Here is a 15,693-nt window from a genome sequence, read left to right as displayed (position 1 = left end):
GGTGGGAAGCATCAGTAGTGGCCGCCAGGACCTGCTGCCCCTCTCCCTCCCAGACTCCACAGTCTGTCCCTGCCCACTGTCCACCCAGTGCCCTCACCTCTGCGCTCTGTCATCTTGATCTCCAGGAACTGTTGTCCATGGTAGGTGACGGGATCGGGAGGTCTGGGCACAGGGCCAAGTGAGGAGCTGGGGCGGGCAGCTGTGATATCCCTCAGGGCCTCATCGAAGGGGAATGTGTCCAGGGGCAGGGGGCCCCCAACCCGAGAGGACCCACTCAGCCGGCCTTGCTCACGGCTCAGAGGGGGGCTTGCACTCCGGATGAGGGTCTCTGCTTCCACGGTCGGCAGTAGGAATGGGTTTGGCTCCTGAGAAAGATGGAGCCTCACAATGGGTGCATGGCTTTTGTCCTCAGACCTTCTCTCCTGCCCTGGCCTCCTCTCTGTCTCTCCTTCCCCACCACCTCTACTTTCAGTCTGTCCCCTTCCCCTGCTTCCGAGCCAGTACTTCCTTAAAACCCTTAGGAGCCAGAACTAGAGGAGGGAGCCGGAGCAGCAGGCACCTTTTCATCCCGCACTGGGAAGTCCAGCTGGCCGTAATGATGGAAGAGGCCAAGCTTCTGGCTGAGGAGGCAGAAGATGAGGTGGGCACGAGCGTTCTGCCACTGCACGAGGCGAACCAGTGCTCGGCCCAATGCTGCCCCTAGGTCTGGAGCCCAGTTGTAAGTCAGCAGCTGCAGCTGGAAGTCAGGGGTCAGGGTCAGTGAGATCACAGAACCTCTTCTCACACCCAGCCCCTGACCCCACATCTACCTTCTTATCCACGACCTCCAGTAGCAAGAACCTCTGCCGGGGAGCATTTCGTCCGGAGCTCCCGTCACTTCCAGGCTCGAAGCGCTGCAAGGCTTTGGGAGCTACAGGGTTGGGGAGGGTCATAATGGGGTCCTGGAGGCAGGTCCCCTCAATCCCATCCTGTCCCCCGCAAGGTCAGAGTCTACCTTCTGTCACTGCAAACCCAGCTCCCCTAGGCCATGCCCTCACCCTGCTGGGTTGGTCTCCTCCACTGCGAGAAGTTCCTTCCCAGAAGCAGCAGATGCCGCTCAGCTGTAGGGCGGGGTGTTGGGCCCAGTTGTCCAAGGGAACAAGGAGTGAAGATGTCTGGCTCTGAACTCCTATTGGGAGGGAGGGGTGCTCAGAAGGCAGACCATCCATGGTCTCATCTCCGGCCTTCACCTCCTGAGCCTAGGCCCCCAGCTCTCCTAGCTCAGCCCCTGTGAGACCCCAAACTCACAAATGCTGCTCAAAGATGCGGACACTGGTGTCTCCAGCCATTGAGGTGACCAGAGCGGTGAACTCAGACAAGATGGACGAAAGGAGGAACCGGGACACCATGTGGGTGGAGCTCCTGGACACTGAGGTGCAACCTGGATCCGGGGCAAAGGAGTCCTGGTTGGGGTGTGTGTGGGGATTAGGGGGGCACGGGGTAGGCTGAGGAGGGGAGGGGGGCTGGGGTCTCACCAGTCTGAACCATGAACTCCATCCAGCGCTGAGTGACCCGAGCGAACACAGGCTGCAGGGTCCCCACCTCGCCCTCCTCCAGCTGCGTGGTCCGGCGTCTGAAGACACAGCAGGAGTAAGAACCGCACACTGATACTGGTATGTGCTTACATAAATCCATTATCAACTATGATTTCACACCACACCCTCCCCTGACACGTCACACATACACACCTTTGTCTCTGGGCTCCAGAATCGGGGCCCGATGCCCGCTCAGTTCCACCTGGAGTCCGAACATTTTCAGTTTTGTGACGCCTCCGGCCCCGAGTGTCTTCTGGCCGATCCAGGACAATGTCATCAGTTGTTTTGGGAGAACCCAAGTCCCCAGATTCTGTTTTATTCTGGAGGCAATGCAGTGAATGAGGAGGGCTATTGGGAAGGGAACAGGGTAGAGGATGGAAGGGTAACTAGAGCCTGGAGGATTTGGAGGCTCAGGCTCGGGCCCTGGTTTCACTGCAGGCTGACTAAGCAACCTTGGGCAAGCTACTCAACTTTCCAGCCCAGCTGTCACTGGTCAAAGCCCTCTTACCCTGCAGGTGGTGAGGATAGGGTAAGAAAAGTGGACGTGAGGGCCCTTAATAAGCTGAAGCTCTCTGTCAGTGAGAACTTGCTACATTCTGCAAGCTCCTACCCAAAGGACAGAGTAGTTTTCTATAACCAGAGACGTGAGGCAAGGCCTGCAGGGGAGTGCAGGTGGAGCTAGGAGACAGGCGAGAAGTAGATGCCAACTTCATCACTTCCTCCCATTCCCCCCTTACCAGCATATCCCAGAAGCTACGCCGGCCAGCTTTGCTGGGGGGAGTCACAGGCTCCCCAGGGGCAGGCCCAGGGGGAAAGGTGCTAGCTCGGCCTGCGGGGCTCTTGGTTTCCAAGGACCCACTCCTGAGACTTCCTGTGGACACCAGACAATACAAATTTTGTCACTGACCATCAATCCCCATTCCAGACAGCCTAGCCCCAAGGTATGACAGCGACTTGACACCTTCTCTGTGGGTTAGTGAATGACAGCATATGCAATTGAGCGTGGCTGCAGATTTGGTGTGAAGTGAGTTGCTGATATTTCCCACTCTAAGCGGGTGACCCTAAGCCTGGGCACATTTCTGCCAGGGACTTGCTGACACAGGGAAGGTAAGGGACAATTAAGAATGAGTATTTCAGATGGGGCCTCTGTGACGTCTTCCAGAATCCCACCTTTGCACCCTCACCTGAAACACCATCTTGCCTGGACCTGTAAGGCTCTTGCCCCCACATACCTGGGGACGTGTCCTCTGTGCACAGGGAGGCGGGCAGCAGCTGCAGCTCCATGACAGCATCAGCCAAGGCCTGGCGAGCTGCTCCTCGGAGCTTCTCTTCCAGTTGCACGATACTGATATTCCCTTTTTCCCACACATCTAGTCGAAGCCGTGGGGCTCCACTGTGAGCTGGAGGAAAGAATGAGGGTCACTTAAGGGTGCCCCTAATTCCTACAGCATTAACTGAACACCCCTCCTCTGACCAAGATGCCCCACCTGAAGAACTGTCCGGCAGTACTGGGCAGCGAGTGACCATGGTCAGCTGCTCAAATTCCTCCTCTTGCAGTAGATCTGGGGGCCCCGGAGAAGAGGGGGGCCATGATGCCAGTGAGATGGGGGCCCCTCCCTCATCCACAAAGGATAGAGTGATGCAGGCAACTCCTAGGTAGAAATCCACAGGAAAACTCAGGTCTGGGACTTCCAGATCCCCTTTCCTCACCTCCCCAAACCCCACTTGGCTGCAAGGCTGGGAAAGGCCCTCTCAGCCACCACAGGAAAGGCTTTCCCACACCTGGTAGTGCCATGCCCTGTACCTTTGCCACCAGTGCCCTGTCCACCAGGCTTGTTATACAAGTAAATGTCCAAGTCGGGGAGGCTGCCCTGTGGTGGGAGTGGATGCTGGAGAAAGAACAGCCAGAGAACTAAGACTAGGCAAATGGACAAAAGCCATCGGGGAATGGGTGTCCACAGTGGGGAATGGGAAGCACAGGAAGACACAGGTAGGTAATAAAGGTGTATGTGGGGGGAGGGGGTGTACACAGGTCCATGGGCCAAGGTACAATGGGGCATCTGTATAAAAGTTATACAGTAAGGGTGTGTGTGTGCATGGGGGGTACTTGGGCGCATGCGGGTGTTGAATGAGATGGGCGAAACCTCACCTGGAAGTGGTTCCGGCCATTGCTGTCTGTGTACTTGGGAGAGTGCAGGAAGATAAGCAGGTTTTGCCGCAGGTACCAGGCCAAGGCCGGAAGCCAGGGCCTGCAGGAGGGGGGCAGGGCCAGATGCAACACCTCTGAGGGGAGACTTCCAGGGGGCTGGATAAACTGCAGAGAGTGGGAAGGGGAGTCAGAGCTGGATGAGGAGGTCCTGGCCGAGACTGTCCTGCATTTGCGGCTGCCATGGAGGATGTTGGAGTCTGGGGGGAGCTGACCTCTACATCAGCTGGTGTCAGCTTGCAGTTCCGAACAAGCATGACTGTGATGACGTCCAGAGTGGCCTCATCCAGGCGCCGACGCAGAACCCGCACTAGCTCATCTGTGATCTCGGGACCTTGATATAGCCGTGGTGGGAAGGTGGAGACCCTGTGGAGGATTCAGCTACCCCAAACCAGCCCTTAACCCCGACTCAAACATTCTCCCAAACACCAGAGGCAGCCATCACTAGGTTTTAGTTCTGCCAAGCTACTCATTGTGTGACTGTGGACAAGTGAGTTTTACCTCTCAAAGCCTCAGTGCCCTTAGCCATAAAATGGGAATAATAACAGTATCTACCCATATGTAACAATCTTAGCCCAAGACCTAGTACACACATTAACTGGGCCATAAACATTAGCTGGAAAATCCATTTGCCTAATAGACACCTCAGGCTCAACATATCTCAAATTGAACCAGTCACCTTCACCGCCAACTCGCCCCTGGTATCCAGCCAGTGAGGCCACTGTCTACCCATAGTTACCCAGGACAGATACCTGATGTCAACTTTACTGACCCCTCTTCCCCAAGCTGCATTTCAATCAGCTCTAGGTCTTGGCCGCTAATATCACAGCAGTCTGTCCTTTCCCACCCAGCTCCTCCTGGAGGGAAGCCCAGAGCATAGCATGAGCTGGAGTAGGAAGGCTCCAAGAGAAGTCCCAGAGAATTCTGGAACCTCACCTGGCCACTTCCTACCCTCTCCCTGCAGTCCTTACCAGCCTGCCCTACACCATGCACCAGCAACTGGATATGTCTGTCCACTTGGCCCACAGGACGAGCAGCATCTGCACTGCGGCTGGAAGCCAAGTCGAGGGGAGAACGAGGACCCTGTAGGAAAACTCTGGTCAGGGCCCGGGTTCAGAGAGCAAAGTCTGACGGAGAGCAGGGCCTCGGGGAGTGAAGGTGATACATGCCGAGGCTTCCTCAGAGTAGATGGGCTCCTGGCTTCGGGACAGAGCTAGGGAGGGGGGCGTAGCATCGCCTTCCGATGGCCGCTCACTGCAGGACGTCTCCAGGAGCCTGGGAAAGAGCGGCAAGGTCTTTGGACATACCTCCTCCTGCACCATGCAGGGACCACGCTTTACCCCATCTCTGCAGGGCTCACGTACCGAAGATAATACACAGCCTTGGTTGCTCGCTCCTGATAAACAAACATATTCTTCCGGTTCACCACGGAGAAGGCATTGAGCACAGAGCGCAGGGCCTGGATGGCTGGAGGAGTGATGGGGGCTCAGGGAACTCCCTTCTCCAGATCCCCCTACACACTCCACCTGCCCTCTCATGCCATCATGTACCACGAGAGACCCCCATGCTGGGCCCCATTTTGAGGCGAGAATGGACTCGAATCACGGTTCCCCACACAACGTCACAGGAGAAATGGCCAGGGACAAACTGCATGGTGGCTGCCAGGTATCCTCGGGGTGCACAGCTCTCATCAGCAGCATAATCTGATGGGGGAACGGAGACGTGGATCAGAAATGGCACACAGCCCTCTGCCCTCACAGACTTCTCACCTGTGAACTGGCCCACTCATTCCCACTTCCCAGGCTCCTCGGCCCTGTCTATTACCCTGCAGGGCAAAGATGGTCATTTGGGGTCATAAGGCAGGACCATGCTCTTAGGAAGACAGCTCATAGCACAAAGGTTTTCAGAACTATCTTAGGGAGATGTGGAAAAGGAGCCAAGAAGAGGTGTCAGGAGAGGCAAAGCATGAGAAAATCCTGAAGTTAATGCCACAACACCCTGACCCTGTCCCAATATACCTCATCATGCAATATGCACCCCATCTGTGTACTCACTGGGAGTTATGACAATAATCCCACTAAAACAAAAGCATAGACTACTGATACACACCCACTGCGGGAAAGCTGTGTCCTGTGCTTTGGAGGATAGCTATCCCAAAGAACCCAAAGGGCGGTGTGACAGTGTGCCAGAGTCCATAGCCACAGTCCAATGCCTTGTCTGACCCTTTCCAGGTTGACGTGGAACCTTCCAGTAGCCCAAAGGTGGCAATTTGGTTTCCCAGAGAAGCTGCTGTCAGATGTGAGCAGTCACAGAAAACCCAGGAGGCTGCAGAGTCTGGGATGGAATGCTGGTTGCTAAGGGTTTCAGCAAAACCTCATGGAGAGACTAAGCTGAGGAAGGGCTCTGTCTGGCTTCTGCCTGGTCTTACATCTCAGGCTGCTGGAAGTCATTGTGAAGTAAAAGTGCTGGGCTGTCCTCGCTCATGCTCAATTTGCAGAAGATGCCGCCAAAACCCCAGGAAGCCCACTAATTACAGGAATTCTGCTTTGATGTGGAACGCGTCCCAGGATGTGCTGAGAGATGCACTCTCTGGAGCTGTCAGGAAGGTTCGTCTACAGACTTGCTGAGAATGTTAAAAATAAGGAGTGGTCTGATTTTACTTTTAAACCAGAAGGGAGAACTACAAAGGAATGGCATTTCATCTCATGGCACACATAAACTAATTATTAAAATTCTGCAGCACACCAAAAAATATATTTTTTGCCGACCTGACCAAAAAGAAAAAAAAAAAAGGTATAGTTTTGACTCATTCACACTGGACAGCTATTGTGTTGGCTGTTGTCATTTTTTAATTTGACAATTTAAGGGAGAAGAGGTTAGTGCCCCTCTCTGAATAAATATCTTTTAGGTATTGCATTTTTAAAAAATTCTTGTGGTACACCAGTTGAAAAATCACTGCTCTGAGTTGGGGTGAGAGGTTATCAGGAATAAAAGAAGGAAGCAGAAGTGTGGAGACCTCAATTACCATCTCGAGTAGATTACCATGTTTCTTAACCATGACCAGAAATCCCCAAGGGGTCCTGGGCCTGCCTGTTTGGAGGGACAGCCAATCAGAAAGACCTCCTACCGGGTCTCAGGCTCCACTCCGCTGGCCTTCTCTCACCTGTCAACTGGCCTACTTGTCCCCCACACCCACCCCTTGCCCAGTCTATTACCCTGCAGGAGAAAGACCGTCATTTTGGGAAACAAGACAGGACCAGGCCCTTAGGAAGACAGGTCACAGCCAGTGCCCCTTCAATGACCCCTTTCTCTCCAGTATTCTTCAACCTTTCCCCCTCTCCTGGCTCTTTTGCCTTGGAACATAAATGTGCGCAAGTCTCTACCTTAGTTTAAAATTGCTGCCTTGACCTCCATTTCCGTTAGTTCCTGCCATATCTATTTCATCTCTCCCTTCACTACCAAGCCACTTGAAAGATTAGTTATTCTCTGCTCGACCTAACATCCTTTCACTTCTCAATTTCCCCTAGTTTGTATTCCTGTCTCTCCACTGAAAGCACTTCCACTGAAGTCTCTGATGAACTTGAAATAGCCAAGTCTAGTGATCCTTTTGTGTCCTCTCCTCCTCGCTCTCACTGTATTACTTGCCACTGATGAGCAAGCAATGGTGACTGCCCTCGGCTTCTCACCAGTCTTTGATAAAGGAAAGGAAGGCTCCCGGGTGGAACCTCACCATCACTGGGCAGGGGTGCCCGCTGACGGGAGTGGAAGGGGGTCTCGCTGCGCCACAGATCTTCTTCACTCTCAGCCACCAGGAGAGAGTTACACACGTGACTGTCATGAAGGTCCTGAAGAAGCAGCCGCTAGGAGAAGGAGCAAGGTATCAAGGAACTGAAATATTCCCTCATAAGCTGGTGGTGGGACTGAGAGGTGATCAAAGGCCAGAGAGAATGCCCATTATCTCAGGGGGTAGGGGGTCAGAGGTCAAAAAGAGCATCAGTGATCACTGGCAGGTCAGAGATGGTATCTAAGTCACTGGGCTCACGGCTCTGAGCATTGGTCCCCAGTTAGGAATACTTGTCCCTACTTAATTTAACTTAGGTCTCAGCTTAAAAATCAGTTCTTCTAAAAAGCTTTCCTTGACATTTTAGAGGGTCAGATCCAGTTATATGCTCTCATAACGGTCTCTACTTTTCCTCTGTAGAAGTCTTCACAATTGTAATGAAAATAATTTGTGTGTTTTAGTTGTTCAATGTCTATCTCCCCCACTCAACACAAGCCCCAGAGAGTCAGGCGTTCCCTCTGGTTCACCGTTATATCCCTAATGCTAGCACAGTGCAATGAGTAGGAACATCTCATAGTCCCTGGAGGGGATGAGAGGAACCCACAGTACCGGGGATGGGTTAGGGAGGGTTCCCTAGTTTGTGGGGAGTTTGGGGAGGTGGGCATCCCAATAAATGAGGAGGTATCAAAGGAAACATCCAAGATGGATCAGCAGCCTCTGAAAGTCAGGGTCCTGGAAATTCCTTTCTCTTCGGGGCTGTGACCATGCCTGGAGAGCCCTGTCCCTGGCTGCCCTTACCTGGTTGACCTCCCTGCAGATCTCCCCAACTCGCCTCACCAAGAGCTGCTGCAGGTGGCGGCACTCAGTGCCTGGCCCCCCATCTTCCCGAATCAGGCTCCTAGGAAGGGGGGGTGGATCAGACACAGAATTGCAGTGGGGAGAAAATTGTGGGGAAGGGTCATGGGAGCTGGGCCAAGAGGAACCATGAAAAGGAAGTAGGTTGAACAAAGGAAAGTAAACATGATGGGAAATGGGAAAGATGGAAATCTCAGTAGCAATTCTGGAAGCCTAGGCTCCATGCCTGCCTCACCAGGCTCCATATGGGTACCATACTGAGGCTTCTACCATGAGGCTCTCCTTTCATCACTGGCAGGTCAGAGATGGTAACTAAGTCACTGGGCTCAGGGTTCTGAACATGGACCCCAGTTAGGAATACTTGTCCCTTGGGAAGTTAGGAACACTTAATCTGAATGATGGCCTTCCCTTCTCTCAACCCCACCTCTGTGATTAGAGCAGGATTTAACCAGAGGCCTAGGTATGAATCCTGGCTCTGCCACTTACTAACTGTGACCTTAGGGAAGTACTTAACCTATCTGTGCTTGAGTTTCTTCATTTATAGTAATAATATAAGGATAATAATACTTTGTGGGGATGTTATATAGATTAAATAAGCTTAAACAGTGTCTGTCACTTAGTAAACACTTGTTAAATATTGTCTATTATTTCTTATTTTTATAGATCAACTTCTGAAGCTGCTCTGAACTGTAGATGCTCTTAATGCTCAGCGAGGAGCCAAAATCTCCATCAGCTTTTCAACTCCTTTAGGAAAGCAGAGTGACATGCTTTGCTATTGGCTGTGGGAAGTGGTCAGGAGCCCCCAACTTAGAATAAAACTCAGATCCCTACCCAAACTCTCAGTCCCATGTCTTACCCTTTAATAACATTCAAGAAGGGTGACGTGGGACCAGGCAGAAGAGGCTACCATCAGAGTCAGGGTGCGGCCCTGGCTCCTCCTTACCGTGCATGTGCATACACTTCCACACGGTCCTGCAGTATCCGGACGATGAGCCAGAAGTCAGGCAGGCAGGGCCCAGGGAGGCTTGAGAGCGAAGGCTGTGGAGGTGTTGGCCCAGGTGCGGTCCGCAATGTGAAGGGGGCCTTCTCACCCAGGGTCTCATTGGGACCCTCACTGTCAGAGCCACTGCTGCCACCATCATAACCTGTGTCAAATGTGCTCAAGTTCAACCCCATCCTTAGGCTCATCTGAGCTTCCAAAGTACATCGGGCTCAATGGCTCCTCTAGGTTAGTTCCCTCTGACGCCCCATTCCCAACCTTCTGCTGTGCAGCCCTAAGTCCACTTCCCATTAGCCTAGAGTCCTTCCCCCAGCCCCCGCTTACCTAGGTGGTCTGAGTCCACACTGCCCTGACTGGACATGAGGCTTAGTCCCTGGCTAGGCCCAGGCTGGCTCCCTGGGAAGAGAAGAAAAAGAAAGGCCTGGAGCCCCTTCTCAATCCCTCCTAGGACCACCTTCCAAAAATGGAAACAGGTCCAGGGATGTACACCTCCTGCGTCCTGGCCTCAGACTGAGCTGCCCAAGTCTTTTCTTACCTCCCTGTGGCAGGCTGGGCAGACTGATGAGGGAGGGTACCTCAGAATCCTCTGGGGAGCCAGGGGCTTGGTTGGCTGTCAGGGCCTGAGGGGAGGAAGTCAGGACTGAGTCCAGGCCCCACATAGCCACCACCACCCCTGCCATTCCCACGTCAGCCCAGGAAACACTCACCTCCCCTTCGTTGTCGTCAGCCTTATCCTCATGGCTGTGCCAAGCCCAGGCCACAGGAGGGGGCACCCCATGGGATCCACCTGGCTGTTGGCCAGCTGCCACAAAGAAGAAGCCACTGCCAGGGTCCTCAAGAAGAACATGACCAGGAAGGTGGAGGCGGCGGAACTCCTGAGGAATAGGAGCCACAGTTACAATTCAGGCAGGAGTGCCCTGCTTATTCATGGCACCCCACACTTCCTTACCAGACCCTCACAACTACCTCATGGAGCAGGCACTAGCATCCCCACTGCTGTGGTATGAAAGGTTCAATGACTCGTTTAAAGTCCAGTGGGCCAGTGGCAAGGTTGGGAGCTAGGTCTCTTCCCACTTGGGCTGCCAGGCATGGGGTAAAGGACAGACAATGTGGTGAGGAGGTGGGCAGAAGGGTAATTCAATGGACTCGAACCAAGAGAGGGCTTTCCAGTTCTGTATCTGGAATCCAGGGAGTATTCAAGGACAACGTACCTCCTTGAACTGTGTGAGGGAGCGCTCTGGTCCAAACACAAAACTCAGTGGCAGAGTCTGGCGAAGGCAAGTGGAGCGTCCAGGAGAGCTGTGGATGTGGGCAGCCGCTCGGTGCAGGGCAGGGCTCTGGGGGATACCCCCTCTTCGGAGTGCCCCCACCATCTCATCCTCCAGCAACCAGCGGATCTAGAGTAAGAAGACAATCCAGGAAGTGGCAAAGGGCACCTCCCTTGCTGACTGGGCATCACCTCATTCCCAGACTAGAAGATACTAGAAGACACTCTGCCTCACAGACTGAGGAAGTTCTCACTTCAATCCCAGGATAAGGGGGTGCCTACCCCACTGATGGAAAGGGTATCAGTCACAGTGTTGAGGGGCTGTTCCTTAGGTTGGGGGAGGGAAGGCCCTCACCTCACTCATAGTGGTCTCAATAGCCAATCTGTGGGGTGTGGCCAAACTGGATAGTCCTGGGTGCCTAATTGGAAGAAAGGGTTAGACACTGGTTTCCAGAAAATAAAACTGAAGGGGAGCAAGGAACTCTTGAAGGAGAAAGAGAAATACCTATCTTCTTCTGGGGGTGGCAGTGGAGGCCCCAGGCCATCATCCGATCTTAAAGATGATGGTTGCCCTGGGGACCGTGGGAATGAAGCACTGCTCTCAGATGTTGACCTGAACAGGTAGGAGCAAAGGTCAAAGGTCAGCAACTAATATCCTCCCAAGACCTCCTCAGCATGCCTTTCTTAAAATATTTCAAGTGTCCCTAGATTCCTTAATGGTCCCCCTCCCCCCAGGCCCAGGTCCCCCCACCAAACATGCTGCCACACCGGTGGTGCTGAGGGTCCGAGGTCGGGGGGAGCTCTACTTCCAGCGGCAAGGTCAGCACAAAGACATCCAAAGTGACACTGAGGTCCCTCAGGGGTACTCGGCCCCCAATTGGGGGGCCCTCCAGACTGGAAAGCACCTGGCCTGGGAGAGGGGGGAAAGTTAGGGGTTGCTGAGAACCCTAGGACAAGCATAGATTCCAAATTCTCAGTGCTAAAGCGTTATAGCCAAAAACTCTCCCCAAGCAGGCAGGCAGGCTATGCTGGGACCTGTGGCCCTCCCCTGGGCACCCCCATCTCACCCAGGCAGGTGGGCAGGCTGCACACGGGTACTGAGCTGTGCTGCCCATGCAGCCGCACAGAGCACGTGAGGTGCAGGAAGAGCGGTGGCAGGTCATGCACAAGGCTCTCAGGTCCAGTGGGTGAGTCGCCCCCAAGGATACTGAAGGAGTCTTCATCAGGGTTCACGGTGTCTGCATCTGACAGCGAGGTGGAGTCTAGCCCAGCAGGCCCCAGGTCCGGCTCCCGGCTCTCGCAGTATTCCACCTCCAGCTCTGGGTCGCTCTCGGTGACCACACAGCAGGCAGATGTGTCTCCTAGAGATGCATGTCTCATGGTCAATAGGAAAGGCTGGCCGCGGAGGTCCCTGAATCCTGGCTTGAAGCAGCCTTCCCCACCTTGAGCCACTTCCCCACACACCTTCTTCTCCCATGAGTTCAGCCTCTGAAAACTCCAGGTCACTGACTTTTCTGTCTATTGTGTCCCGGGGGCCCTCATCCTGGGCAAAAAAAAAGAGACAGCTTGATCCAGGGCAGAGCAGGAGCCACATCCAGGACTCAGGGAACCAAGAGTCAAGAGGATCTGAATGGGCCCGGCTTGTGTGGCTCAGTGTTGAGCATTGACCCAAGAACCAAGAGGTCACTGGTTTGATTCCTGGTCAGGGCACATGCCCGGATTGCGGGCTTGATCCCCAGTAGGGGGCGTGCAGGAGGCAACCAATCAACGATTCTCTCTCATCATTGATGTTTCTATCCCTCTTTACTCACTTCCTCTCTCTCTAGAAAATCAATGAAAGCGTTTTTTTGTTTGTTTATTTTTTTAAATTTTTAAGCCTACAGCACCCGGTATTCCCAGGCTGTTTTTTTTTGTTTGTTTGTTTGTTTGTTTTTAAAAAGAGAGAATCTGAGTGGACAAAGGAACCTCTGGGGCTACAGGTCGGGGGTAGGAGAAAGGTAAAGGAGAAAGCTACTCACCTCTCGCCTGCTGGATGGAGGGCAGTAGAAGAAGTAGTGGGGATTGGAGGGCACTGTGCGGAAGTGGAGACCACTGATCTCCAGGAACTTCTCCTGTTTGGGGTTATAAAGAAGCTAGAATGTCAGCCATCCCTCAGAACACAACCCCTACCCTACAACAGACACCTACACCCTCAACCCAGGAGAGAATATTAACCCCCTGCACAGGCAGGACTCTGCTCCTCTGCCCTCACCTGGATGAGGCTATGCAGGACATCATGTGCCTCTCCTCTGAGCTGGCAGACGTCTGTCAGAGAGATCTCCAGGCCAGGGTCTGGATTGCCAGGCACACGGGTGCTCTGAAACTCAGGCTCACTTAGGTCCTCGGTCTCTATGCTGAGTGGTTGGGGGGGGGGGGGCGCATTAAAGTTTTAAAAACCATCTCCTGGAGAAGCCTGCCTCCCAACTGGGAGCAGCACACACCTGTCTGTCTTTGTCTCTAGGAAGGGTGAGCTGGGGACTCAGCAGTGGGCACAATACAGTTTTTGCCCCTATGAAACTCAAAGTAGTTCATGGGGATCATAGCTATTATATGCGTGTTCTCGGAACAGCTTCTACTTTCACTGATAGCAACTGGCAACTCCCTACCCCAATCCAGCTCAGTACTCCACACCAGCAGGAGACAGGAGAGCCAAAAGGGAGATGCTCCCCAAGCCAAATGGGAGAAAGAAGTCTGGGCAGGAGGCAGGAAGCCAGCAACAAAGTACTACTGCCTCTCACTCAGGTGCTTGGGTGCTACCTTGCTCGGCCATTCCCTAGGATCAAAAGGTGCCAGTTTATTGGGACTTTGTGTCCCCCCTTCTACGTTATTTCAGGACAATCCTAACCTGGACTCAGAAGCCAGGACAGCTCGTTCCCGAGGCTCAGGGCCCTCCTCGATGCTGCTGCTGAAGGGACCAGGGCTGAGAGGACCAGGACTTGGGGGTGCGTGAGGCAAACTCCGAGCGTGTCCACAGAGAGCGAGCAGAAAAGGGGTGATGTCTACTTCCTGTAGTAGCTCCTCACAGGCATCCACTGCCATCAGCAGGTCCTGGGAGGTCACACTCTGTGCTTGCTGCAAGCTCCGGAACAGCCCTGACAGAGGGGAAGGGCCCTGGAGGGTCAAGCTCTGGAACCGCCTCCCCAGTCCCAGTCCCTGTAATCCTCATGTCTCCTCCCTGATGCTCCCTCCGGTGGCCTCCTGCTCACCACGGACGTAGCATCGCTGAGCATGCTCCTGCAATAATGCACAATGGTTGGCTGCCTCCTTGTATCTGGGCTCCATCCAGGCTGAGGAGGGGGAGGTCTGGTCGAGAAACTGAGTCCTAAGAATGAGAGGGAAGTGGGAGCTTGGCCAACTTCTCTAAGAGACACTTCAGACTCACCGTCCACCCACATTTCAGTGGATTATCCACAGGTCCCCACCAAATGTATTCATGGCCCCGCAAGTTCAAGGAAGCCCAGCAAGGAGCTGGCAGGACATGGCTAAGCAGCTGAGCTCCTGCCACTGACCATCAACCTGTCTGTCCAGACCTGAGTGTGTACCTGAGCCCTAGCTGGGGGAGAACCTAGGTCAACGTTGAGGACACTCACTGAAAGATGAGGTCTCGGGGCGCCTGAGGGGGCTGCATGCCAACCATTTGCTCCCTCAGCGCTTCCAGGGCACAGCTATAGATGAAGACAGGACATCGGGCCCGGGGCCCATCTGCACCCTCTGTCTGTGCAGCCTGACGCCCAGTGTAAGCCTGAAAGTCCCGATGGAAGGGTGGGCTCAGCTCTCCTGGATTCGGGGCACTGTCTGTGGGAAGAGGTGTCACATGATCTTCAAGCTCTCTATTTGTTCCCATTTCTGCTCCTGCTTAACTGACTTAAGATGCAGCAGCCTTACCATAGGCTGGGGTGACACTGAGGACAGGGACCTGGGCCTTTGGAGCCCTGGCCCCAGGCCCTCCCAGAACTTTCAGGCTGGAGGCCCCACCCCAATCCCCGAACTTGGGCTTTGTCTCTTCTTGAGAGGGTCCCTCTAGGCCATAGGTGGCCAGATGCTGGACATCTGAGAAGTAAAAGAGAGGCATCAATCAGAGCCACCTGGTGGCCCAGTGAGGGAGCTCAGGGTTTGTATCTGAGGGGCTAGTGAGGAAGCTCAGTGGTTGGTACCTGAGAAGGTAGCTGGGAGGAACGTCAGAAATACATGTTGGGGGGTCACAAGCCTTGCATAGCAGCGCCACTGAGGGGCCTGGGCCGAGATGAGAGGCTTGGGAGTTTCAGGAGGGCCTACATTCTATGAGAGAAACAGAATTAGAGCAATCTGTAAGGGAGCAAACAACCCCTCTTCTTTCCTCCACCCTGGAGGGTATAGCTTGCAAGATCCAGAACAAAGTTGAATGACAGCATCCTGTCATCGGCAGGAGGCGTCTAGTGTCCCCAGTGATGGAAAGTGGGGGATGAATATGTGGTGATGGAAGGAGGTCAGTATGAAAAGGGCTCAAGGACGTGAACCAGTGCTGACCATGGCAGGAAGCACCAAGTCTCCAGTTGTCTGAGTGCTGCTGACTGGCTGATCCTTCAGGATCCCATGGCCCCCCACTGGTGGCCCCTCTGGACCTACAATGAGGATAGAGATGAGTGGAAGAAGGCAGTGCCAGCAGAGAGGCAAGGCTCTGAGGTGAAGAGAGGGAGGCTAAAACCCAAAGATAGGAACCACCTTGTGGGATGGGGGGGAAAGGGGCAGGGCCACAGTTATAGTTGGGAAGAGGTGAGGAGCTTGCCTGGACTGTAGCGGGTCCGCTGCAGCACCTCACTCAAGAAGGTAGCCTGGTCAGCAGCGCTCAGCGGAATCTCCCGGTCACTCAGCTCCTGCCCCAGGCAGCTGTGCAGCAGGCACAGCACCATGTCGTTGGCGGGACAAGGCCCCTCGGTGAGAGGAATGCCCTCTGGCTCTGCCCGACACACACTCCACTCAGCACCAAGAGCC

The 15,693-nt window shown here is 54.0% G+C and overlaps 1 protein-coding gene across 2 annotated transcripts in view; it reads right to left on the bottom strand.

The window, feature by feature from the left end:
- Positions 1 to 15,693, bottom strand: part of SZT2 (SZT2 subunit of KICSTOR complex) — a 66,761-nt gene that overhangs the window by 10,024 nt on the left and 41,044 nt on the right. For both annotated transcript variants that reach the window (XM_079778321.1, XM_079778322.1), the window contains 38 exons: positions 15,488 to 15,658; positions 15,229 to 15,323; positions 14,877 to 15,000; positions 14,608 to 14,772; positions 14,313 to 14,517; positions 13,929 to 14,044; positions 13,568 to 13,814; positions 12,935 to 13,076; positions 12,702 to 12,794; positions 12,148 to 12,226; positions 11,751 to 12,044; positions 11,452 to 11,593; positions 11,189 to 11,296; positions 11,039 to 11,102; positions 10,628 to 10,813; positions 10,124 to 10,291; positions 9,952 to 10,036; positions 9,741 to 9,812; positions 9,360 to 9,561; positions 8,360 to 8,459; positions 7,511 to 7,640; positions 5,331 to 5,483; positions 5,145 to 5,247; positions 4,950 to 5,055; positions 4,752 to 4,863; positions 3,996 to 4,114; positions 3,724 to 3,888; positions 3,379 to 3,463; positions 3,062 to 3,226; positions 2,807 to 2,974; positions 2,312 to 2,445; positions 1,728 to 1,894; positions 1,515 to 1,612; positions 1,288 to 1,420; positions 1,038 to 1,168; positions 810 to 910; positions 560 to 736; positions 98 to 365 (listed from right to left, as the gene is read on the bottom strand). In XM_079778321.1, the coding sequence (XP_079634447.1) occupies positions 98 to 365; positions 560 to 736; positions 810 to 910; positions 1,038 to 1,168; positions 1,288 to 1,420; positions 1,515 to 1,612; positions 1,728 to 1,894; positions 2,312 to 2,445; positions 2,807 to 2,974; positions 3,062 to 3,226; positions 3,379 to 3,463; positions 3,724 to 3,888; positions 3,996 to 4,114; positions 4,752 to 4,863; positions 4,950 to 5,055; positions 5,145 to 5,247; positions 5,331 to 5,483; positions 7,511 to 7,640; positions 8,360 to 8,459; positions 9,360 to 9,561; positions 9,741 to 9,812; positions 9,952 to 10,036; positions 10,124 to 10,291; positions 10,628 to 10,813; positions 11,039 to 11,102; positions 11,189 to 11,296; positions 11,452 to 11,593; positions 11,751 to 12,044; positions 12,148 to 12,226; positions 12,702 to 12,794; positions 12,935 to 13,076; positions 13,568 to 13,814; positions 13,929 to 14,044; positions 14,313 to 14,517; positions 14,608 to 14,772; positions 14,877 to 15,000; positions 15,229 to 15,323; positions 15,488 to 15,658 (5,373 nt within the window). The remainder of the gene's footprint in view (positions 1 to 97; positions 366 to 559; positions 737 to 809; positions 911 to 1,037; positions 1,169 to 1,287; positions 1,421 to 1,514; positions 1,613 to 1,727; positions 1,895 to 2,311; positions 2,446 to 2,806; positions 2,975 to 3,061; positions 3,227 to 3,378; positions 3,464 to 3,723; positions 3,889 to 3,995; positions 4,115 to 4,751; positions 4,864 to 4,949; positions 5,056 to 5,144; positions 5,248 to 5,330; positions 5,484 to 7,510; positions 7,641 to 8,359; positions 8,460 to 9,359; positions 9,562 to 9,740; positions 9,813 to 9,951; positions 10,037 to 10,123; positions 10,292 to 10,627; positions 10,814 to 11,038; positions 11,103 to 11,188; positions 11,297 to 11,451; positions 11,594 to 11,750; positions 12,045 to 12,147; positions 12,227 to 12,701; positions 12,795 to 12,934; positions 13,077 to 13,567; positions 13,815 to 13,928; positions 14,045 to 14,312; positions 14,518 to 14,607; positions 14,773 to 14,876; positions 15,001 to 15,228; positions 15,324 to 15,487; positions 15,659 to 15,693) is intronic.

This window comes from Cnephaeus nilssonii (genome assembly GCF_951640355.1).
Source record: "Cnephaeus nilssonii genome assembly, chromosome: 7".
Classification (NCBI taxonomy): domain Eukaryota; kingdom Metazoa; phylum Chordata; class Mammalia; order Chiroptera; family Vespertilionidae; genus Cnephaeus; species Cnephaeus nilssonii.
The sequence above is the reverse complement of the archived record's forward strand: the minus strand, read 5'-3'. Positions and strand labels throughout refer to the sequence as shown.